The sequence below is a fragment of the Primulina eburnea genome, chromosome 14, assembly GCF_022965805.1.
Source record: "Primulina eburnea isolate SZY01 chromosome 14, ASM2296580v1, whole genome shotgun sequence".
NCBI lineage: Eukaryota > Viridiplantae > Streptophyta > Magnoliopsida > Lamiales > Gesneriaceae > Primulina > Primulina eburnea.
Genome location: NC_133114.1, coordinates 24,092,694 through 24,118,877, shown reverse-complemented (window position 1 = coordinate 24,118,877; position 26,184 = coordinate 24,092,694). Strand labels below are relative to the sequence as shown.

The following is a 26,184-nucleotide window of genomic DNA, read 5'->3' as shown; positions in this document are numbered from 1 at the left end:
TGGGGACCCGGACGCTAATCAAGTTCTTAATCATCATTGGGACTAATTAATCAATTATAAAACAGGGTCTAAAAATTTTTTTTTTAAATTGCGGAACGTAGTGAAATAAAACATATATACATCTCAGTATATAAAATAAAAATCCTGTATTACAAAACATTTATTCAAACTAGATTTTAACAACTAATGTCAAGTGTTCAAACCCTATCTCAGATCAAAGTCCGAAGTCTCCACTCTAACTCGATCTCTCCTCATCTCCTCGACCCTGAACCTGTCCCACCTGTTGTCAAGTACACATACAGACAAGACAACAGCCGGATAAACCGGTGAGAATAACTCCCAGTATAAATCAATGAAACATGCAATCATATAAACAAATATAAAGCATGTAATCAGGTATCAAAAATATGTAACGAATCTGAAACATAATCAATGACCCACTGTCAACTATACTCGTAGCTACATAATTCAGACTAGACTCAATCCTAGTCTAGGGATCCCGATTCCAGAAGTTGGTATGCATATATCGACTAACAGTAATAGAAAAGACTCCAGTTCTATCCACGCCGATATAGTATCGATTAACAGTAATATAAAAGACTCAAGTTCTATCCACACCGATACAGTATCGATTAACAGTAATAGACGAAGCCCTGATTCTATCCACATTGATATATTATCGATTAACAGTAATAGAGCAAGCCTTGATTCTATCCACATTGATAGGATATCGATTACCAGTAATAGAACAAAGTCCGATTCTATTCACATCGATATAACATCGATTAACAGTAATAGAAGGAACGATGAATCTATCCACATCGATATAATATCAATCAACAGTAATAGAATAAGCTATACATCTATCCACATCGATATAATATCAACTAACAGTAATAGAAGAAGCTATCAATCTATCCACATCGATAACCAACATCCAGTGACCGTCTTTGGCACATCCGCCAATACACCATCTTATGACATCGTGCAATGTGCCCGTGGTGATCCCACCACTAACGGCACTTCTGTCATAAGATTACTCTTCTAATACCTGTAATCTATAACTCAAGAAAACAAGTATATCAATCAATCAATGCAAGTATCAATGCAATAAAGTAAAGTATGTGATTTAGGAAAACCCGAGTCTAAACCGACTCAAGTCCATCTCCCAATACCACATTGACTTATACCTTTGTCTTCATGATCTGACAAAGACTCCATTTCATGTCTGTCCATGTCAATCTGAATTCACAATATCGAATAGACTGTGTCAATCTACAGCTCAATTCAAAGCCTGTTCTGATCAATATCAAATCAAGACACAATCCAATTCATATCGACAATATCACGATATAATCACAATCAGTACTGAGTCTGATCAATATCAATTCGCTGATGTTTCGACGGTATAATAATCCAATCTCAATAACCCCGTCACTCCCAACATCACAGATATAATACAGAAACTCATAATCAATATTAAATTCTATATCAATTCTGTACAATCCCGCAATCTCGGCAATACAACCTCAGTACAAACAAATCAACAACTCCTCTGATCTCAATCTGGTTAATATCAATAAATCCAGTGATATAGTATAAATCAGATATTAATTCCAGTATCACAAAATCAACGATACCATGATTCTGATATCAATTCAGTATAATTACAATCGAATAAACTCTGAAATTCATAACAATTCCATACACAGTCCGTTCTTCAATCTGACTTCAGATATACGATGTCTACTATGTCAAGAGCATCATATCTAACTCCTATTCAATTTAGACAATATCATAATTTCAAAACATGTCTAAACGTAGCAAAACTTACGTCCAGTTGTAGTCTACGTTGATAGGAACTCGGTACTGAAGTCGGATTTAAAATCTGACGGACGGATCAAATCAAAAAGGCGTAAGGATTTCTGGCAATTTCCTCGACCCTTTTCTGATTTTTGCTGAGGGAAATCGATTGTATGTATATATATATATATATATACCTACCTCGCACACAAGCAACAAGTGGCACACTCTAGTTCTGCATGACTGGCGCATATGCGCGCACAATTCCGCGCATATGCGCCGAGAGTCTTATCCGCACACCCGACTGCTCGCGCATATGCGCGAACACAAGTCGCGCATATGCGCGAGACCTACTGGAGTGCTCGCGCATATGCGCGCACTACCTCGCGCATATGCGCGAGACTTACAGTCTCGGCATTCATGCTACTGGACATGCCGCGCATGTGCGCGCCTACCCTCCGCGCATGTGCGCGGAAGCTTCAGTCCTATGCGCGCATGCCTCGCGCATCTCGTGGCGCAGGTGCGCGACTCATGTCTCCCTCGCACATATTTCGTGTATTATTCCGTCTTTCCGGCCACTCCATTCCGTCTATATTTACCGTAATTAATTAATAAATCATTTCAGATTAATTCCAAATTACGGTAATTATACCCAAATCATTTCAGATTACGGTAATTAAATTCTAGGGCATTACATAAACGATGCAATTAAATTTAAAAAATTAGCAACATTTAAACTCCTCTAAGACTTAACACCACTAATTCATTAGAAATCACGAATATTCGGATTTGGGCAATTAAGGTTTATTCCATATGTCACAGATTTAAAACTTACAACCCACTGATCAAGAGAAAATTACATAATCATTAATATGCATGTTCGAATTATGTATTTAAAAAAATATCAATCATGTGATTAGAATATGAGCGGTTTGTACTCGGCGTTGACAATATCTCTCAATCTTGAAAATGATTTTCAGATCTTTTCTCCTACACACTTTGGTTATTTAAATTACATTTTGATTAAGAAGTGATAGATCTCACACTAGAAAAACGATCTTCATTGAAATCATCTAAGTAGTTTTTTTTCAAATATTCTTGTATTTAGACTCAAAAATGATAACTCTTACACTAAAAAACTGTCTTAATGAAATTTACCTTTCAATAGAGTAGTACTTTATAGTTCATGGATTTTTGGTTGAGATGGAATAAAATAGGAAAGTACGCAATTTTAAAAGGATAAACGGTGTTTTAAAACGTAAAAGAAACATGTAAGGATAATATTATCAATTTGTAAATTTTTTTAAAAGGAAGTGAGATATTATGAACCCTTTTTTAAAAATGTAAATAATATCCATATATATTAGTTATCCCCCTGTATTCTTCCCATATATTTATTTTAGGCACATTCTATGTGGGGATATAAGGGTAAAACGATAGCACGTTGCTGCCAAAACATAAGTTTTACAAATAATACATCTAAAAAGAATGATACACACAAGGTCCAACATGTTCTTCATCAAAACACCAAGAATTGAACACTGCAGCACTCAATGTAATGGAAAATTGTTCGTTAAAGAAATTTGAGATTTACACATTACTTGTACAAGCATCATGAACAAGACGATAATCGAAGAATAGACGGAATTCTGTATTAAGTAAGAGAGGACCCCCTATCATTGCTTAATGGTCAGTTTGGAACGAGAGGGCTAGGCCTAGGAGATTTCAGCTATGAAACCCAATAGGATCGAAAATCTTAGGTACTAAGATTTTTTGTAGTGATCTTCCTCCTGCTTCTATTATTACATATATAGCCACCACTTCGGATGGACAATAAGGAAAAAGTCATAGAATATCTTTGGCTAGCCTTACTGGTTTGTCCTTAAAAAATGCCACATCGCTGTTGGGAGTCGTAAGCAGGTGATGGTCTATATTGTCTTCTTCACTTTCTCCTGCTTCAGATGATCCACCAGAATCCATTCCATCTTCTGCTTTAGGAAAATAAAAGGTTTTATTCGAAAGATATAAGTTGCAAATGTTGTTGATCATAAGGTTTTGTAATTTGATGGGGAAACATGGTGTTGAAAGGTGTCAAATGACGAAACAGAAGATAAAAACTTGACCAATCGAACAGTTTCAAGCTTGTGTGGATTCAATCATTTGATGAGAAAGGTTGACAAATTGCATAGATACTATGGAACTTTGACAATTGAGACGAAATTAAAGTGAACTCCAAGATATTTTTCTCCCACATAACAAAATTTTAAGTTAAACATAACACACAAAATTAATCCAAAAAAAATTACCTGAATACATTTGATGATCAGGGAGATGTCTGACTGATGTAGCCTGAATACTCTCCGGCAACAGACAATTACAGAAAGCTCCTGAAATTAGAAATGAATTACGTGAGACAGAAATTAATACCCACTCTCCTCAAGAATTTACTGACAAGTGCATTGAAATGTTTATAAATTTGCAAGGCACATACTTCTTTGCATTTCTTTCTTAACCAATTAACTTTCTTGACTTCGAATTCAGCAACCTTTAACTTTAAAATGGAAAAAGATTAGCTTCTCTCATCCTTGCGTTTTTTTTCACTATTTCTCATTGATTGAAAATAATATCTTCCAAGAAAAACTATACTTGAGTCGACTCCACTCAGTAGGGGTTAGCAAAACCGGATTGGTTCGGTTTACGATAAAAACTCAAATCAAACCAATAATACCGATTTCGCAAAATTGCAAACCAAACCATTAATAAATAAAAACCAAACCTAGGTTTCGGTTTGGTTTAAATGATCGATTTTATTTCTGTTCAAATAACTTTTTTGACTATATTTAAACAAGATTTAAATTTTTTAAACTAGCTATAATAAATAGATAAATATCAATATTCAAATAGATATTAAAATTTTAACATTATAATGTATGATAACGACATTCCGAATTTCGAATCAAAATATATAAATTCTCAAAATAGTAGTTCAGCTTAAAAAAAAAAAAAAAACTAAACTTCACCGTATCACACTTAAAAAAAAGGAAAAATATTTATCTTCTATGTCCCATTCAATTTCAGTCTAAATAATCGGAAAGCTTAAAATTTATAAAAGTAACATCTATTATCAATTTTTCATAATATTAATGATATAACATTAACTAAAAATCAAATAATCTATACATATACATAATATACTTAAAAGTACAATATATTTATAGCTGGTTTGGTTTGGTTCGATTTAATTTTTTTTATCAAAACTTCGAGCCAAACCAAGTTTTTCCTATTGTTAATTAAAAAACCAATCCAAACTTAGCTGTTTGGTTTGGTTTGGTTTGGTCTGATTTCTGCTCAGCCCTAACACTCAGTTTGAAGGTGATATTTATTTTCGAGAAAAACGTAAACTTCAAGGGGAAAAGCTCATACAATTTCACATTTGGAAGATGGTTCCTTGGCAGGATTAATAGCCCAATTGTTCCATGGCATCATACCAAAAAATTTGGCTCCAGATACTGGTGCAAAAAAATTCAATAAAAGATATTCCTTACCAATTCGAGCCAATCTATTCACCCATCCGGGTATGGGGCTTCCCGTCAGACGCAAACAGACTTCATCAGTAAAATGGTTGCAATTTTTGGAAATCAAATGGTATGTGTCCCCATGATATCTGTTGGAAAGATCCTCCATAAATGACCGAAATTCTGAACGAGACATGTCAGTGCTGCCCACAAGGATTGAACGCCTAAAAACAAAACCAGGGCAACCTCTAGGTTCGACTTCAAACACTCCACTAGTTGGGTATTCATGAGCTCCAAAGCCATATTCCATTTCATGTGCTGCATCATAATAAAAAGTTATTGGTTACTATCTGTAAATGATTATCACATAATATAAATCATTTAAATCCAAAAGTGATCACATGATATAAAACTCTAATAAAGTGCATGTAGTGAAGTCCCTTGATCCATCTACATTGAAATGCCGAAAATAGCTCCATTGATTTGAAGTGGTTTTTTTCCCCAAACCGGATTACACTCCACGAGAAATAAGATTTTCATAAAATTCGAAATATGATCCAATCCAATTTTTTTGCTCTAGCTAACAAAGCTTCCATATCACCAGTATAAAGCTACACCATCATGCATGACCATAATCAGTTGACCTACAGTTTCCACAGTTTCATATTTGCAAATAGCAAGAGCATTGATATAAGTTGCATATAATTTCTAAACATAAGCATTTTAGAAACACAAAAACCAAAGCTACGACTATACGCCACCATTCACAAACTAAGATAGTAGGCAATTCTGAAGAAAGTAAAAGATAAAGCACAAGTAAAGAAATAGCAGAAATATATTTCTCCAATTATATGTATTTTAGACACCCAACAACAGAAGCTACAGTTATCTACCGGTTCACAAAGTTATTAAGAGAAAAGGAAAATTTCCATGGAGACAAAAAAATCTGAAAGAACATAGACATGCTAACACGACCACAACACAAAATAGAGAGAAATGAGAATATAAACTGATATATGACAAAGCAACAAGAACAACAATACTATGAGTGAAACACCCAGCCAAGGATTAAATCCTTTACAAGAAGGCACTCCTCTCTCCCTGCCCTAGCGCAAGCTAGCAAAATCAAGGAAACAAAAATGAATACCCCTCAAACCAACTCTAGTCTTATTTAATTTCCTTTTCCCTCTCCTCAAGTAACTTCTAGGCCCAATTCATTTGAGCCACAAAACTCTCTAAACTATCTAGGCTCAATCTACTTAAGTTCCTAACACATTCTGGTTGCACTCTCACATCACAACAAAAGGTGGATACATTATCCGGTTCAAAGTTCAGACAAGAATATGCTATAAAAGTTCATGATTGCCAGCAGGACAATTCGGGAAAAGCTACATCACCAAATGTAAAATAAATAAACAGCATGCATTGATAAATCAATTCAAACAATCATCTCCTGCAAATGCTGATATAAAGTTTTTGATACTGTGAAATTGAATATTCAGATGAAGATCTACTTGGAGTTAATTCCTTATCACCCACTTAGAAGGTCAAGGTAAAAAAACACTTGTTACAGACTTGGGTATAGGGAGTGCTAGTGGGTTGGACTGTTGGGCCAAGAATATGACATACAAAATACCTCAAATAGTGAAAAAGCCTCCTAGTTCTAAAAAATTACATACTATGAGAATATAGAAATGGGAGAAAGCGTGAGGTTGTGCAAGTGTAATGGGGAGGGAATAATAAGGGGGAAGTTAGCTATTTGTAAACAACAATATCTCAGAGTAGGGCTACCACTGCTAGGGAGAGAGATGATTATTCTATTGGAAGGAGGGTCATATTACTGCTGAAGGATTATTATCTTGTAAACAATCTTACTGTTTTATCTAATGAAATCATATTGCTGAGTTTTATTTCTTTAGATTAGTTTTGTTATTGCTTTCATTTGTACAGCATGGATTGAGATCGTAACAATTTCTCTGACCTGCTGCAAACGAGATGGGAGAAAACATGTCAACCACAAGGGATGAAGCAAAAACATAAGTTAGAGAGAAGTCAGTATTAGGTAGAGAGGAAAAGGATACAAATACTCAAGATCAACTAAATAACCTGGAAGGCAGAGTCCATGCACCAATCTTTGGCATCCTTCCCGGAGATGAAATCATTGATGCCTGTAAATTTCAGAAATTGATGGAGGAGGGATTTCCACCTGGAAGCGGAAGATGAACCCAACAATTACATACCCGAAGAGATGATTCACTCAGCAGAGAGCATTAGCAAGGAGGGCATGAGATGAAACAAGTCTGAGGATGCGGGGGCTCCCAAGTTTTAATGGAGCTGATCCTGGTGGTTATCAAAAGCTGAATGGTATTTTTAAATCCAAGGTACCCAGCAGTTAATAAAATTCCAAAAGAGGTAATATGTATGATGAGGGGCGACAAAGGAGACATTGGATTAACAAAAAGAATTCCACAAATTACCTGGGAAAGATTCACCCAGGAACTTATTAGACACTGCAGTAGAAGAAAAGCCTCAAACCAGTATGAATTGTTGACATCACTTGGGCAAGGCCGATGAGTGGTAGAGAAGTATGTGGAGCAATTCAAATTTTAATGTAGAACATTGAAAGATTACTATAGGAACAAATGCTAAGATATTTTCTAAGTGGATTGGATTATGGGTTAACAATAAGGGTGAGATGAAAACCCATGGTGGTCCCATAACATCACTAGGGCCATGGAATTTTCCCTTTGTGAGATTTATGGGGGTGAAACAGGGGGAGTGTATAATTAACAGGTATTGCTTGGGATAGTCTAAGTTGGACCCCCAAGGAAATTAAATAATTAAGCCAAGTCAATTAGTGTGCGCGGCTCATGGAAAAAAAAAAGGGAAATTCAAGAGCTCGGATGACTTAATATTTCGCCTGGGAGCATCCATGGGTTGCTGGTGGTCAGCAATGGTGGTGGCAGAGGAAGCAACCAGATTAGGGGCTTGAGTGCAATCCAGAATCCACGGGAGCATCATTACATTCCTACTAAGAATACCTCAACAGGAAAGAAAAGGGCTTGTGTTTCTAATGCGGACACAATTACTACCAAAAGAATTAATATCCTGATAAATCATTACGCATCACTATTTGGCGGAGGATGAAGGACCTACCGAGTAACACCCTCTATTGACAAAAAACATGAGGCGATTGAGGAGTACATGGAAAACATGGTACATTGTGGGATGTTCGAACTCCCACTTGCAGTAATCAACCATCCTCAGAAAATAAATTGCGTGGGCACCAGCATATACCCCACTCTTTGTGTTATGATAGCCAGCAGAGCTAGTCGAATTATTTCCAAATTTTTTTCAGAAAATAGGGTTTGAACATAGAGGAAATAGGGACTCTGGGTAAGAGTAAGAGATGGGCATTCATTGATTGTCATTCCATGGAGATGTCATAGCAAATGACACTCATGATGTATTTGCTCCCATTGCTCGATTAGAACTATTATACTAATATTTTTTTCTTTCGCGGCTCAAAAATATGGAGAATACATCAAATAGATGTAAAATTCGCCTTTTCAAATGAAATCCTCAAAGACGAAGTCTATATTCAGCAACCACTGGGTCACAAAGTCAATGGACAAGAAGACAAGATTCCCAAGCTAAAAAAAGCTCTCTACAGGTTGAAGCAAGTGTGAAGAGCATGAAAAAGCTGAATGGTTAAAAGTATATGCAAGAGAAATAATTCACTATATGTCCTTCTGAGCACGTTATTTACATCAAGAACAAGAATACAAGAATGTTAGGGTCCCAAATCATGGATCTCGTTATGGTGTTATTTATCGGTGAAAAGTGAGGAATTAGACGCTCATTGAAGAGAGGATCTCACTATCTCTAGGTTTTGAGACTCGTTTGGAGAGGAAATCTCGTGACAAAAATTCAAAGTTCCCATGTGCCAAAGAAAAGATAGACCCAAATCTCCTAAGACCTCTTTCCATCTAGAATTCTATCAACTTATTAAAAAATTCAAACAAATCAAAAGATAACTGATCAAATTAAACAAACTAAAAGATAAAAAGAAACTGAAAAATTGTTAAGATATCCATAAGCTTGGGCTAGCATGGGCTTTGTGGCCCGTTACAAGATGTCTTGATTGTTTGTTTCCATATCAATTACTTGATCTTAACCAGATACAATCCAAGATGTTTGAGTCCAAACAAGCAATGACTGAGGAGTTTGAGATGATTCACAAACTGTGGTATTGACTATTGATAGATGATTGGAGAGTTACTTACGTAGCTTAATGTTGGAACCGAGGTTATTGGTGGAGAGGATACATTGGATAGAATATTGAACAATAAGACCTTTCATACAACTGAATAGATTACACCATTTAAGGTAAGGTGGTTTATGAGAGTACGCTGCCCGCTCTTGTTCAATAGTTTATTGGGCGAGACAGTAATGGAAGCTATATCTCCAGATTTGATTGAAAGAGAGGAGATGATATGTCAACTCAATTAAAGTCTTCATCAAGCTCAACAACGAGTGGTAAAGTACACTGATGTGCATCACAAGGATCTATCTTTTGAAGTTGAAGACATGGTCCATACGAAGCAACGACCACACAGACAACAATCAATAGCAAGGTTCTAAAATTCGCTAGGCGCTAGTCAGACACCACACCAGTGCCCATCGCCTAGGCGGGGACTAGGCTCCCGTCTAGCCGCTACTAGGTGTTTTAAAAATAAGAAATTTAGAAATTTTGGTAACCAGATGAACTCATTTTAGTTACTGGACAATTTTTAAGCCAATAGATTAGGCTCACTTGTAACTTAATGGGCTTGACACATTAAATGACACACATGGCCAACCATGATACCACAATCATACCTCTGCCACCAAATGACATATAGCAACTATCAGGGTAACAATAAATCAGCAAAACAAACTCAAACTACAGCTAAGGATGAAAAGAATATGTTCCAACACTTCATCAGTCACAAAATGTGAAAATAAGCTCATGCTAGATTTCAATAGAGAATCAAAACAAAAAATCTATTGAGCTGAGTCTAGCACAAAGAAATGGTGAATTGTCAAGTAGTCAACCACTGAATTGAAAACATGAAGTATAGAATATACCTTCAATACCAGAATGAAAGATTCCGAGGCCAAACCAATAGAGGTAGTTGTTTATGGGGGTAAGATCATACACGTTTAGGTACAACATCGAACGACTTTTCTCTCCATTGCTCAGCTCCTCTGGTGAACTATCAGAGCTTGATGAAACTGGAATTAAACGCATTTTATATAACCCCTCCTCACAACTAATCCCCCAACTATTCACCAAAATGCGTCTAGATTGTTCTTCCTATAACTCCATCTTAACATCCAGGTAAAAGAAAATAGTCAAAACCCCTGATCAAAGAAAAAAGACAAACAAGTCAAGCCACGCAGAAAGTTCAATCCATACTGAAAACATAATAACAATAACAGCTCTTTTATAGTACAAAAGCAAAATCAAGTCTAAAAAATCATTTTAATGTTCGTCTTCATGGAAAAATGTAGCGAACTAGCGAGCTCAATCTATTAAGCCTACAATCCAATTGAAAATTCCATTTTTTTTTCAGGAGATTAGGAAACAAAAATTTTCTTTCAGAACAAGAATTTACAACCTCATGATATCTATCACCAATGGAGATCTACCAAAGAGGACATTTCTTTCACGAAAAAGTATGAAAATAATTCCCAGTTGAATGTATAATGTATCACAAAATTTAACTATTCCTACTCAACATCAAGCGAAGTTTGATGCCCCTGCTATGTCACAATATCTAGCCGCTCAACTAACTCACACATCGCCCCTTTTCACTGCCACTGCTCCGAGCTGTTGCAATGATGCGTATTTCCACGACTCCAGCTCATTCTCCAACAAATCATCCACTTAAAAACCTCGATGCCGAAAATGGAAAAATATTTTAACACAGCTCGAGCAAATTCTCCATGAGTAAAAAACCCCTCATGCAACAAATCAAGGAAAACAACAATTTCGATCCAAAAACAGTTCAATTAATCGAAATGAAAAAAACGATCCATCATTTCAATTGATTAATAAATATTTATATGTAATTTAATTCACATGATCACATAAAGAAAACGTGTACATACCAAAAAATTCAGGTTTTGAGAGGTAGCAATTACGGTGGATGCAGCGAAAATCCGCGGATGTGGTGTCTGAAGGATTCAGCTTCAGATCACAAAGAGGGGGGCAGGCGGTCGATATTTTTGGAGAATAAAAAAAGTTTAGAACAAATAATAATAATAATAATAATCCTAAAACTAAATGTTACACAAATTAATTAGACGGCGTGATATATATTTATTGTCCAAATGTATAATATATATGAAGTAAAAACTTGTTTGAAATTGTTTTATGGGTCGTATTTTATGAGACGGATCTCTTGTTTAGGTCATAGTATTGTTTTTCATCCTAAGATTATTACTTTTTATTGTTAATATCGATAAAGTTGATACGACTCATAGATAAAGATTCGTAAGATCATCTCACAATATCGGAGCATGCGTTTATCTATGTACAAATATTTTTTTAAATAATATTTATTTTAAATAAATATTATAAAATGATAGTTTAAAAAATAAATTTAGAATATTTTGAGAATAGATAAAACTTTGGAATTATTACTTTTGCAGATTAATTTTTTTAAATAAGATTTTGGCAGTTTAATTTTGAATTTTTTAAAAATATATATAAAAACAATAGCAAAATTAATGCGGCTGTTGGTTGCTGCACGTTTTTTGGCGTCCAACTTTTTTTTTTTTTTTGGAAATATGCGCAAATTGACGGAGTTCTTGACCAAGTTTGATTGGTTATAAAATTGAATGCAATGCACCATCTTTTTATGGGCAAAATCTTATGTGAGACGGTTTCACGGGTCGTAATTGTGAGACGGATCTCTTATTTGGGTCACCCATGAAAAAGTATTACTTTTTATGCTAAGAGTATTACTTTTTAGTGTGAATATGGGTAGGGTTGACCCGTCTCACAGATTATGATCCGTGAGACGGTCTCACATGAAACTCACTCTTTTTTATGTGCATAGTTCATCCCATCAGTTTCATATTTTTAATCAAAAAAAATTTCTTTCTAAAAATTTCAACACACACAGATTCTATCGTGATGTTAGAATGGGTACTCTACAAGCCAACTATCGGTTTAGATTATTATTGAGTCTTCGTAAAAATATTTATTATTTTAATATAATTTACTTTCTTTTGAAAACAAAGTTTTATCTATTTACTTATGTATTTCCATACATACATACATACATACATACATATATATATATATAAAACTTGAATATATCATAGTACATATGAAGACTATCATGAAACATATCTTTTAATTGTTGTATATTTTAGACATGTTGTTACTCGATTGGGCCGCCAAGAAATGATAAATGTCACTCGAGCTTTAGAATAACATCATATGTGATTATTTGAACCATGTTGTGTGGGGACCCGGGCTCTATCTCAATTCTTTTCGTGATTAATCGGATCTTTATTCAAAAACGTGGGTCAAAATTTTTGCTTTTTAACATTAAATCAAATGTAAATACTAAGCATACTCTCTTTCTTTATTTAATTACAACTCACATAATATACATGTCTTGTTCTAGTACATTAATACAAACTAGTGTTTAATTCAAACTACAAGCACAAGTAGTACAAGTCTAATAAGAACCACTAGTCATCTTCTGCGCCCGAAGTCACCACGCTATCTCGAACTCATCTCTGTCGTGACCCAGATCCTGCCCCACCTGTTGTTATGCACACATACAGACATAACAACAGTCGGAAACTCTAGTGAGAACAAATCCCAGTATAAACATGTATGCATGCTAACACATAATCATAAATCATGCATGAAAACACTAACAATGGGTTTCATAGTCTATGAAACCAATCTATATGAGCATGCAATACAAATCAAATTATGTCTTGACTCGACTCAACTCTACTCTAGGGATCCCGGTGTGAATAAGACGTCACTGTCTGTCACCTACCCTCCCAATTGGAGTAACTGTACGTCTTATTCCTAGACTGCGGCCCTATATGTATCGAATGTCTACAATTGGATTGAATCTGGTCCAAAGCATCGATACCACCGAACGTTTAGTTTGGCAAGTCTGCCAATGACTCTCCTATCTCAAATGTTTGAATATAAATCTATAAACAAGGCATCATCATATCAAGAGATTTGAATATAATTCTATAAACAAATCAAAATCATATCAAAAGATAAACAACAATTCTAGTATGTGATTTTGTTGGGAAACTCAAATTGAATCTCATTTGAGTTGTGTCTTCCCCAAACAAAACATGAATTATACCTTTCGTCGCACAATGTCTGTCGGTGTCGAAGTCTCGATGACGAATCTGTCAATATCAAATCTGAAATGGAAATGTTGATACATATTCTATCAATCTCTAATCTCAATCAACACATATCCAATTCAATACTTGACCTCGGTACCATTTGACGGCATAACGACGTAATTTCTCGATACCGATCAATCCAACTCTCAAATATATCAACAATTCATGAGTCTCAACTCATAATCATCATCATACACATATGATAGTACTCAAAAACTGCATAAGTTAACTCTAAACATGCTGGAAAATAGTTATAATAGCATACAACGTCCGTTCTTCGATCCGGTTGCGTATATACTATGCTCAATATGTCAAGAACACAATATAACTATAATATTATAATTCTTTCAACACATGGAATCTAAATCATGCTGAAATTTAACCAAACTTACATCCTTAGATAGCTCTTGATACAAAGAACACAAATCTATGCTTGTATTGAAGTTTGGATGAGTATATTTTGCACAAACTCAAGTCTAAATGAAAGAAACCTTTCACTTCTTTTGGAATAGCTCTCGCTTCTCTCCTGCAAGTCTGAAGAAAGAATGACTCAGCCCAAGTGTATATATATATATATATATATGCCATGTGTCAACATAAGAATCAAGGGTGGCTTTCTCGCATAGGGTACCGCGGGTGCGCTCCTCCCGGACCGCGGGTGCGCTCAAGCTTCGGCAGGTCTTCCAAAAATTCATAAAAATCGACCTCAGGTGCGGTCACTCCTACACCGCGGGTGCGGTGACATCAACGCGGGTGCGATTACATTTGAACCGCGGGTGCGGTGTCATTTCTGTAAATAATTTCCAGCTCTCTGTCAATCAACCGCAGGTGCACTCTTTCTTGGACTGCAGGTGCGGTGACCCTACTGTAAAAATGAACAATTTTCTGTCCATGCACCGCGGGTGCGGTACAACGCAGGGCGCAGGGGCGGTCTCCCTTCAAACAACATTTCATCTTGCATTTTATCTATAACCAATCTAGGTCATTACATGTTGATTGACTCTATGAAGTTCATCAAGTGACAAGATTAGATATAGTTATGACACGTGTAGGAGTCGGTACATTTTAGGCTGGATTCATTGAGTGTCTGAGGCCGTGAATATCATATTTGATCTGAAGAGATCATATTGCATGGAATCTCTCGACATAATATAAATGTGTGCTTTAGGAAAAAGGGGTTGCACACATGATGCCACTTTGAATTCTCAGATATGCTTCACATGCTGATCGAATATATATACAACACTCGACGTACCAATGATTATAGGTTCGTCATGATATATGTGATGAAATGACCTTACTTATGCTAAATATAGTCTATTGGTTTCTGCAAGCACTATCAGTTATATTTAGGAAATCATGAGGTGGTGCTACTAGACACTCTTACCATTATTAGATGAGTTCAATCGGAAGTAACTTTGACATTCTAATGATTGAGAAGTTGATATATAGAATATGACTAATTATAATATGCCTGCATAAGGGATAAACATTGTCATGAATCACAAAGAGTTTTGAACTCACGTATAGTTGTATCCTCGAACCATTGAGGGTCACACAAGTATCGGTTTCCCTCAAGATATTGAATTTGGTAACAGAATTTTGAAATGATCAAATATTTAATCTTGTAAAAGAGTTTATGAGCATATTCTCTTTTGGAAACTTGGAGATACCGCTAAAAACTATGTAGAGAGTATGATTTCTAAAATAGTGTGAAAGTGTACCAATTTAGCGGTTACCATAATTAGAATTAACGGGTTGATAAATTGAACTATATATCTTAATAACTAGCTATTTAAAGTTGTCATATTTGTGACATTGGATCATCGATTGGATTAAGATGACACCACAATGATGGACCAAAGTTTTGTCTTAAGCCCATAGAGATACGATCAATTCTCAACCAACAAAGTCAACCAACAAACGTTCATGAATTTTTATAATTTCAAAATTATCCACAATCCTGCTGACACATGGACTGGAATATTTTTCCTTGCATGGCAGTATATTATATTGCAAAGACCGTTACACCATCAACACTCTTCAGATTGATTTCGACTATGTACTTAAATTTGAAGGTGATGTTGTTATAGTCTCAATGTTTCAAAACCTCAAGTTCATTGGCTTAAAACAATTTTCCAACCATCCTAGAATCACCAAAATGTACAAATACTAAAAAATAAATTTTGGTGGAGTGGGATGAAGATGGATATTGCAAACTTCTTCTCTAAGTGCTTAGTATCTCAATAAGTGAAATATGAATACCAAAGTCCCAGTGAATATTTTCAACCATTAGAAATCCCATTATGAAAACGAGAGCATATTTCCATAGATTTCGTAGTGAGATCAACAAAACCACGATGTGGTATGAGTGATTGTGGATAGACTCACTAGATCCGCACATTTCCTACCCATACACATTAACTACAATTTGGATAAATTAACAGTCATATACATGGATATTACAGTGAGACTGCATGGGGTACCAATCAGCATTATCTCCAACAGAGACCCGACATTTGCATCAGGATTTTGAAAAAGCTTCCAAGATGAGATGGGTACGAAGATAAAACTTAGCACAATATACCATCCATAGACTGACAATGGATCGAGATAACTATTCAAAAACTCGAGGACATGTTGTAGGATTGTGCATTAGATTTCATCTCAAACTAGGGTGATCACCTACCTATAGTAGAATTTGCATACGCCAACAGTTTTTGGGTATGTCTACTTATGAAGCTATTTATGGATATAAAGTTAAGATCATTAGGCAACGACAATCACAAATCATCAAAAGATTCGGGATCATCAAAATATTAGGGAAGACCTATAAAAGAGACCATTGTCATTCGAAGTCGAAGAAAAAATATACATAAATATCTATCTGATCAAAGGCTTGATTCGATATGAAAAAATAGGAATGTTGAATCAGATATATGTAGACTGTTTGAAATACTTAAGAATTGGTTTTGCCAGCTAGCTTTTCAAGACTTCATATAGTTTTCCACGTATCAAAACTAAGGAAATATGTATCTGATCCAAGCCATGTATTTGAAATGAGATCCATTGTAGTTCAAGATAATCTGAATGAGAACCTACCGTACGAAGAAATCCCAATCCACGTAGTTGACACCATGGATCAAGTTTTGAGACGAAGGTCAATACCACATGTCAAGGTTCAATGGCCTTACAGGGCATGAAGCTACATGGGAATCAAAAGAAGGCATGCACAAGATATACTTTTATTTTTTCGAGCCACAAGGAATCAAGTTTCAAAGACAAAACTTTTCATAAGGAGGGGGGATGTGAGAACCCTAATTTCGGCAAACTAACAATTTAAACATAGCTAAGAATTCTCAATTTCAGCAAACTAATTTCAACAACCAAGTTTCAGCAGTCATAACCAAATTTCAGCAGACCATCCCAACAGTCATAAGCCATTTCAAATCTCATAAATGATGAATTAATTTGAATTAATGGCATATAATGTCTTAAATGAGATGCTAACAGTCTAATTTTACTATATAAATAGCACGCAAAATTCTTGAAAGAAAACCACTCAAAATTCGAGCAAGAAGCAACCTTATTCGAGCAGCATTCCAGTAACAAGTGAATATTTTTGTGAAACGTCAACCAAAACTTTGTCAAAAATACTATTGTGAGTAGGTTTTCTGTTTTAACTTGTGTAATTTGATTTAAAACCGATGATCATGTATTTATGCATTTAAAGTTCAAATCTTGAAATTTAGATATTTGAAACATTGAAGTTTATGAACAAATTATATGAATATATATTCTGAATATTCTCGATTTCTATAATTCCTGATTCTTGTCTCACCCCTTGGAGAACTAAAATATAGGATACTGATATCAATTAAATTCATAATTTGTGACATGCATAAAAGTATACTCGTTTATTTCTGGAAAAACAATTTCCTGCATATTGAATTCGAGATTTATGTGAAAATGATATTAAAGGCCGATAGTATTTTCCACAACTTACTAGGTGACGACCATATTATTGACTAACTAAAAAACTCTCTTAGATAAAAATAAGGAAGAGATTGATGATGAAGAGCGGATGTAGTTCTAGGGCTGATGAAGGAGATAAATCGTTGCTATTATTTATTTTCTTTTTTGTTATTTTGCTATGTGTTGCTAGAAATTTTGTTGTTTATGTTATTGATTTGAATAAATTAGTTTGAATTTCTGAAATTTGTATTTCTGATGCTTGTTTTTTAATGTATAATTTCATAACAACTTCGGGTCACATTGCGTCTAGGGTTTCGATGGAGTAACCCTAGATTTTAGTATCTGGAAGATACCGAAACTAAGGCATTTACGTATCTCAAACGAGGTTCAGTTTGGAAAACCTCGGCCTTATGACATGGCCTATCAGCTATCAAACTTTCTCATCTACACAAGCATGCTGAAGAGGTTTTGAATCAGACTCAGAATCTCAAAAACCTCATCTTCTACCGTGGTCCATTCAAGATGGGAAAGTTCCATTTTCCAAATATCTCAAGCGTGATGCATCTCGAATCACCGAGTTTAGCGAAAACAGTTGGAAGCCAACGCGCCAACACACACAAGCATCCCCAATCCACATTGCCCACGGATTGAAGAAGCTGATAGTATCTGGTGGGCACATGGACTGGAAATATATCTCAAACTTGGAAAGCTACAAAGCCTGGAGGTTCTGAAGTTGAGTCGTAATTGCTTTTATGGGGGCGAGTGGAGGACCGAAGAAGGAGATTTAATTCGACTCAAGTTCTTCATGTAAGAAAAATGACCCATAACAATCAAAAGAAAGAAAGACGTGTAGGAAATGGCGACGGTCATTGCCTACAACTTTTGACAAAATATGTGTTCGCCACCTCAACTTTATAAAATTGAGACGGGCATACGCCTCTTCTTTTGATTATCGGGCTCCCGATAAACTCATCGATGTTATGAGAAACACATATAAATAGTGGTGATTGAGGTCTCTAAGCACACACCACATAAGAAAAAATACCTCATCTATAGAGAGTGTGAAGTGCTTAGAAGGCTTCAACCGGAAGGAAATCAGAAAACTTACAAATTCTATATGGCCGGAGGTAGCACTCGATTCGCTTCTGTATATTGTTTATCATGTTCATATATACGTAGAAACATGATTTTTTTGAGAAAAAATCTGACATTTGGTATCAGAGTCGTGATACCTCTGCATTGAAAATATTGTTTTCATTTTCTGAAAATTGGATATCGTGAAAGTTTTGCGTAAAAACTTGAAGTTAAAGATCGGATAAAATGATATTAAGAAACTTACCTGAGAATTTTGTTCTCGGTTGCATCTTAAAATTTTTCCTTGAAATTTTAAAAAATTGTAGATTTGTTTTCTGAAATTTTCGGAGGAGATGAACAAATAATTTTGGGAGTATGATAAGGGTAGTAAATAAGACGCTCAATGATGAAGAAGAAATTTTGATTGCTTCAAAAGTTCAAATAATGCATTTTGTATTTAATTGTGGAGTCATTTAATGATTATTTCTGATAAGCCACGTGAAGTTTGATGGAGATGGCCTACTTGAAAGAAGACCAAATAAAGTTCTTGTTAATGTTTTTTCAAATTTTTTTAATTAATTACTTAATAATAATAATAATAATAATAATAATAATAATAATAATAATAATAATCATCATCATTTTAAGAAATTTGATTTGGAAATATTAGCAATTGAATTGGAAGAAGACTCATATGCAAATCTTCAATTGATTGTCGGTAATTATTAATTTTTTAAAAAAATAATATATTTTTCCAAATTCAATGCAATTTTCAATACATATTTATAAATTAATTTTGCATTATAGATATTATGTAAGATATTTTGGGTATTTATTTAATATGAACATGCAAATTTAAAATTATGATTGCATTTATTTTGAAGTTTTTTAAATGCAAATTGTATGAAAAATATTTTAGTAAATAAATTCACATTATATTCATATTAAATTATATTTAGTTTTTATAATTTAAAATGAACATATAAGTAAAAATGTTAATATAAAATTATTTAATGAAAAATTTTGGTGTTTAAAGATTCACATAAATGTGGATAATTAAAGTGAATAATAATTATTAGGTGACATGAGAAAAAATGATTTGGGGGAGTTCTTCATAAATCGGTTTAAACTTCCTTGACTAGCCACTGGTCTCCCTGAGGAACGTTGCTATGTCTAGGAGTTAGGTATTTAAAGAGTCTTAGCCCTACCTATCTTTCTTGGGAGCAATCTTGGAAATTGTTGATTGTTTTACTAAATAACTATTATATAAAGCATTAAGTAAAGCTAAAATTTTGTTCAGTGAACCGTATAATTTTAAATAATTGAGGAATAGCCAGAACATCCTTGATTATGGAACATTATGCATTAAGTGGATTTATATTACATAATGGACATAAATTATAATTAATTATATAAATATAATAAATTTTATCCCACGTGGATTTTTTTATATTTATATAACTAATTAGGTTAAAATATCAAAATTATATTTTTCTTAATTTACCCACATGAATTAAGGGATAATATATTTTGATAGTTTTATCATAAAGTTCCAGAAAAATTTTATTGAATTAAAGTTTTAGCCCACGTGAAAATTTTATGTCACTAGATTTTTAATGATTTACATTGGTAAACATGATATTACCTCAAAATTATAAAAAATACTTAACATATTATATTTTTATGCAGTTATGCAACCTACGAGTTTTTTCTGATATAAATGTGACATTCTCGTACTGAATGACGATAATTATAAAATATGGAAAGATTCTTCAATTAGGATGAATGGATATTGATTATGCTATATGGAAAGACAACACATCTGCTATTACTGAAAACATCATTCCGGATGATGTTGATCTTTATGAAAAATGGGAGCGATCTAATCGACTCTGCATAATGTTCATAAAGACCAAAATCTCTTATCGCATGTGTGGTTCTGTCGATCAGCATAATAATGTCAAAGAATTACTGGATGCTATAGATGAACAATTTCAGTCTTCAGATAAGACACTTGTCAGCACCTTAATTATGGAGTTATCTTTACTAAGGCTCTTCAGTGTGAGAGGTGTGCGAGAGCACATAATGAAAATGCGGGACATAACATATCGACTAAAGACACTTGAAGTGGAAATGTCTAAAACTTTTCTTGTGCACTACATTATGCACTCTTCCACAACAATATGGAGCCTTCAAAATTTTCTACAACACACATAAGGATAAATGGTCAATCAATGAATTAATGACCATGTGTGTTCAAGAGGAATGAAGGAAGGTTGTCGATAGAAACGAGTAATAATATATTTATGGCTACACAAGAAAAGTATAAGAAGCAAGCCAAGGTCAAAAGAAAAGGGAAATGAATAATTCCACCCTAATCTGACATCAAGAAAGAATCCAAGTGTTTCTTCTGTAAAAAGACGGTACACATTAAGAAGGATTGCATTAAATTTAAGGACTGGCTTGACAAGAAAGGTATTCCTATTTCATTTGTCTGTTATAAATCTAATATGGCTGATATGATTTATAACTCATGGTGGATTGATTTTGGTTCTACAATCCATGCTACAAATACCTTGCATGGTATGCAAAGTCTAAGGAAACCTCAAAGAAATGAGCGGAACATCTATTTAGTAACAAGATGTCTTCGCATCTGGAGGCTATTGGGACTTGCTGTTTATATCGGATAGTGACTTTATTTTAAAATTGGAAAAAATATTTTATGTTCATAGTTTTTCTAGGAATTTAATTTCGGTTTCAAATCTTGTACCCCTTGGTTATTCATTTCAGTTTTTGGATAAATCAATAATTTTATTTTATAAATCAAATATTGTTGGAAATGGTACAATTATTAATGGTCTTTTCCCTATTTCTTTACAAAATAAAAACACCACTATGTATGTTCAGGGAGGCATTAAAAATGTGTTATAAATGAAGATTCCTCTATATTGTGGCACAGGAGATTGGGACAAATCTCCATTGAGAGGATTAAAAGATTAGTGAATGACAGAGTACTTAGTACTTTAGATTTTACTGATTTTGAGACTTGAGTGGACTGCATAAAGGGAAAGCAGACCAATAAGTTTAAAAAGAGTGTCAAGAGGAGTACAAAAATATTAGAAATCATGCATCAAATATTTGTTGTCTAGATATGGACATGCAAAGTTCGAAATACTTCATCTCTTTCATTGATAATTATTCACGATACATATATATCTACATGCTTCATAACAAAAACAAATCACTTGAAGCCTTTAAGGTTTTTAAGACTGAAGTGGAGAAGCAATGTAAAAAACAGATTAAGATGGTGAGTACTAATAGATATGGAGAATATTATAGTAGATACACTGAGAATGGACATGCACCTGGTCCGTTTGCGAAGTTTCTCCAAAAACATGGGGTTGTTGTCTGATATACTATGCCTGGTTCTCCTGACCAGAATGGCGTAGCTGAAAGGTGAAATCGAACATTATTGGACATGGTGAGGAGCATGTTTAGTAGCTTCAAACTTCCTAAATCATTGTAGACTGAAGCTCTTAAGACATCTGTGTATATATTAAACCGAGTTCTAACTAATGTTATTCCAAACATGCCATTTGAATTATTTGAAGGTTGGAAACCGAGTTTGCAACATATACGCATTTGGGGTTGTCCTTCAGAAATAAGAATTTACAACCGACATGAAAAAAAAAAACTGGAGCCAAGAACTATAAGTGGATATTTCATCGGGTACGCAGAAAAATCCAAAGGGTACAGATTCTGTTGTCCATCTCACAACACTAGAATTGTGGAATCAAGAAATGCAAAATTTATTGAGAATGACTTTATTAGTGGGAGTGATCATTCAGATGACATAGTTTTTGAGAAAGATCACATTAATTCACAACACTCATATTCAAATGATAGATTGGTCGTTATTCACACCCTTCAATATCAAACGGGTGTTAGACAATCGATTACTGAAGTTCCACAAATCGCTAATGAAAATTCAGTAGATCAAGTTGTTAATGAAGAACAACAAGAAACTGTTGATAAACCAAACAACCTAAGGAGATCTACTAGAATCAGAAGATCAGCTACATCTAGTGATTATGTTATGTATTTACAAGAATCGGATTTTAACATTGGAGCCGAAAATGATCATCAAACGTTTTTACAAGCTATGAGTTGTAATGAGTCAAAATTATGGTTTAATGCTATGAAAGAAGAGATGAAGTCTATGACATTTAATGGAGCCTGGGATCTTGTTCAGTTGCTTGATGGTGTAAAATCCAGTAGATGTAAATAGGTCTTCAAAACAAAGAAAGACTCATTAGAAAACATTAAAGATATAAAGCAAGACTCGTAGCTAAAGGATTCACTCAGCAGGAAGAAATAGACTACGAGGAGACTTTTTCTCCTGTATCTAAAAAATATTCTTCCCGTATCATTTTAGCATTAGTTGCACATTTTGACTTAGATTTACAATAACTGGATGTGAAAACTGCTTTTCCAGCGGAGAATTAGAGGAAGATGTTTATATGAAACAACCTAAATGATTCTTCTCTAGTACTGGTGAGAATTTGGTATGTAAGCTTAAGAAATCTATATATGGATTTAAACAAGCTTTCCGTCAATGGTATTTAAAATTTCATGATATTATCTCTTCATTCGGATTTGTTGAGAACATCATGGATCAATGTATATACCAGAAGGTCGGTGGGAGTAAAATTTGTTTCCTTATTTTATATGTGGATGATATATTATTTGTAGCCAATGATAAGGGTTTGTTATATAAGGTGAAACAATTTCTATCTAAAAACTTTGATATGAAGGACATAGGTGATGCATCTTATGTCATTGGCATTAAGATACATAGAGATCGAATTAGAGGTATTCTAGGTCTGTCTCAAGAAACATATATCAACAAAATTTTAGAGAGATATCGGATGAAAGATTGTTCACCAAGCATAGCTCTCATTGTGAAAGAAAATAAGTTCAATTTAAGTCAATGCCCAAAGAATGATCTAGAGCAGGAACAAATGAAAAATATTCCTTATGCTTCTGTTGTTGGAAGCTTGATGTATGCTCAGGTCTACACTAGACCTGACATTGCATTTGTTGTTGGGAAGATATCAGACTAATCCAAGTTTAGACTATTGGAAGCTACAAAGAAAGTAATGAGGTAACTTCAAGGGACCAAAGATTATATGCTTATGTTTAGACAAACTGAGAATTTGGAAGTAATTGGCTACTCTGATTCAGACTATGCTGGCTGCATTGCTTCACAAAAATCCACTTCAAGATATATTTTTATGCTAGCTGGTGGAGCTGTATCTTGGAAAAGTGCAAAGCAGACATTGGCTGCTACTTCCACTATGGAAGCTGAGTTCGTAGCTTGTTTTGAGGCAACCTCACATGCTGTATGGTTGAAGAGTTTCATTTCGAGGCTTAGAATTATGAATTCTATATCTAGGCCATTAAGAATATATTGTGACAATTCGGCTGCTGTTTTTATGGCTAAAAATAACAAAAGTGGTAGTCGAAGCAAGCACATCGACATTAAATATTTAGCCATACGAGAACGGGTTAAAGATAAGAAATTAATTATCGAGCACACTAACACTGAATTGATGATTGCAGATCATTTGACTAAAGGCATTCCACCATTGAAATTTAAGGATCATACAGAAAAAATGGGACTTGGTTCTTTTATGTAATTTTGTTGTAAGAACAAATTAATGAAACTATAATATGATATTTTCTCATATCTATTGTGCACACATTCATTGATTCGAGAAATATCAATAAAGTTGGACCTCGAACAAACATAGGGTTTATTCATTAAGTTATACGCCTCTTCTTTTGACTCTTGGGCTTCTGATAAACTCATCGATGGTATGAGAAACGCCTATAAATAATAATGATTGATGTCCCTAAGCAAACACCTCATAAGAAAAAAAATACATCATCTATAGAGAACGTGAAGTGCTTAGAAGGCTTCAACGGGAAGGAAATTAGAAAACTTACAAATTCTCGATGGCCGGAAGTAACACTCGATTCGCTTCCGCATATTGTTTATCATGTTCCTATATACGTAGAAACATGATTTTTTTAAGAAAAATTCTGACAATTCAAACTTTCCTGGATGGATCTTTGAGCGATGGAATACATGGACAGTCATTTTCCAAGCCTTCTGGAAAGATGCAAATATCTGGAGGAAAATCCCATTAACTTGGGAGCCATCCCAATTCCCAACCTTACACATAATTGAGGTGCACGGTTGCGGCCAGTCGACTTTGGATTCTGCCAAAAGAATTCAACAGGTGCAGAAGGAGATGGGAAATGATGAGCTTCTGTCATTCATTGGTCACATTGTACTCGACCAATTTGACGCATGTCAGGTAAGATAATAGACAAAATATATTTATATGATTAATTTAACCTGAACTTGCCAACTCCCCGTTTGAGTTCATCAATGGAGAGATGGATATGAAACCAAATTTCATGATTAGATTCTATCATTCAAGTTAGAATACAGATGCCTAATACAGCTAACTTACTCTCCCTTCCCATTTGTTTTGGTTTGGGACGTAACAAATGAATTAGATTGTATTTGGATGGAAAAATTTGAACTCTGTGAACTTAAATATATTTTCATTATTTAGATAACTTGTACAAAAGAGACTCATTCATCTCTCTACTTATTACACTATAATTATATTAATCACAATGGATTTCAACTTATTTAAGAATGAAAATTAATCCGAAATCATGGATTTCAAATACAATATTCATGCCAGCTTAAAATAATGTTTTCAAAACCTCAGTCGTGTTTGAATATGTTCGAAATATTTAAAGCTATACTCAAAGCAAAAAAATTGTGTTCATCAGTTTTGAGAGCAATTATCGGATTTAATAGATGATACAAGGACTGTTTTTTGTTATTTTTGAACCAAGGAGCAAAACATGGAGGTATTGGATTTTGGATTCGGCGCGCAACGCAACGAAGGATAAGGGGCGATCGACCTCTCACCTCCCACAAATCCATCTCTAAATGATAGAAATAAGCACGCGAAAATTTGACAAAATAAGGGACAACAAATTTTTTTTGGTTCAAAATGAGTGAATGTCTCTCTAGTCCCTATTTTATGTTGGATTGATAAGCACCTGGGCTGATTAAATGTATGGTATGACCAATAAAAAATAATACTCCCATAAAATAATGGCGCCCAAGTTTGCTTGAGATAGAATATAATACAAATATGCCTCAGGTTTAAGTAGTAGCACTTACATTTTTTACTTATGCCCTCATTTTGTGTGTGGGGGATTTTCAAAAATTGAGATCATAAATCAAAATGCATCAACCATTCAGGAAATATATATTCTGCTA

At 34.3% G+C, this 26,184-nt stretch overlaps 1 protein-coding gene across 2 annotated transcripts; it reads right to left on the bottom strand.

Moving 5' to 3' along the window:
• Nucleotides 1-3,297: 3,297 nt before the first annotated feature.
• LOC140812448 (deSI-like protein At4g17486) lies at nt 3,298-11,614 on the bottom strand. 2 transcript variants are annotated; one of them, XM_073170715.1, is made up of 5 exons: nt 11,475-11,614; nt 10,449-10,724; nt 5,349-5,636; nt 4,110-4,190; nt 3,298-3,791 (listed from the first exon to the last, which is right to left on the bottom strand). In XM_073170715.1, the coding sequence occupies exons 2-5, from the start codon at nt 10,609-10,611 to the stop codon at nt 3,649-3,651; spliced, it is 675 nt and encodes a 224-aa protein (XP_073026816.1). In that variant the 5' UTR covers nt 10,612-10,724; nt 11,475-11,614; the 3' UTR covers nt 3,298-3,648. The 2 variants fall into 2 exon arrangements, with proteins under 2 accessions (XP_073026816.1, XP_073026817.1); XM_073170716.1 differs by lacking the exon at nt 11,475-11,614 and adding an exon at nt 11,158-11,264.
• Between the last annotated feature and the right edge of the window lie 14,570 nt (nt 11,615-26,184).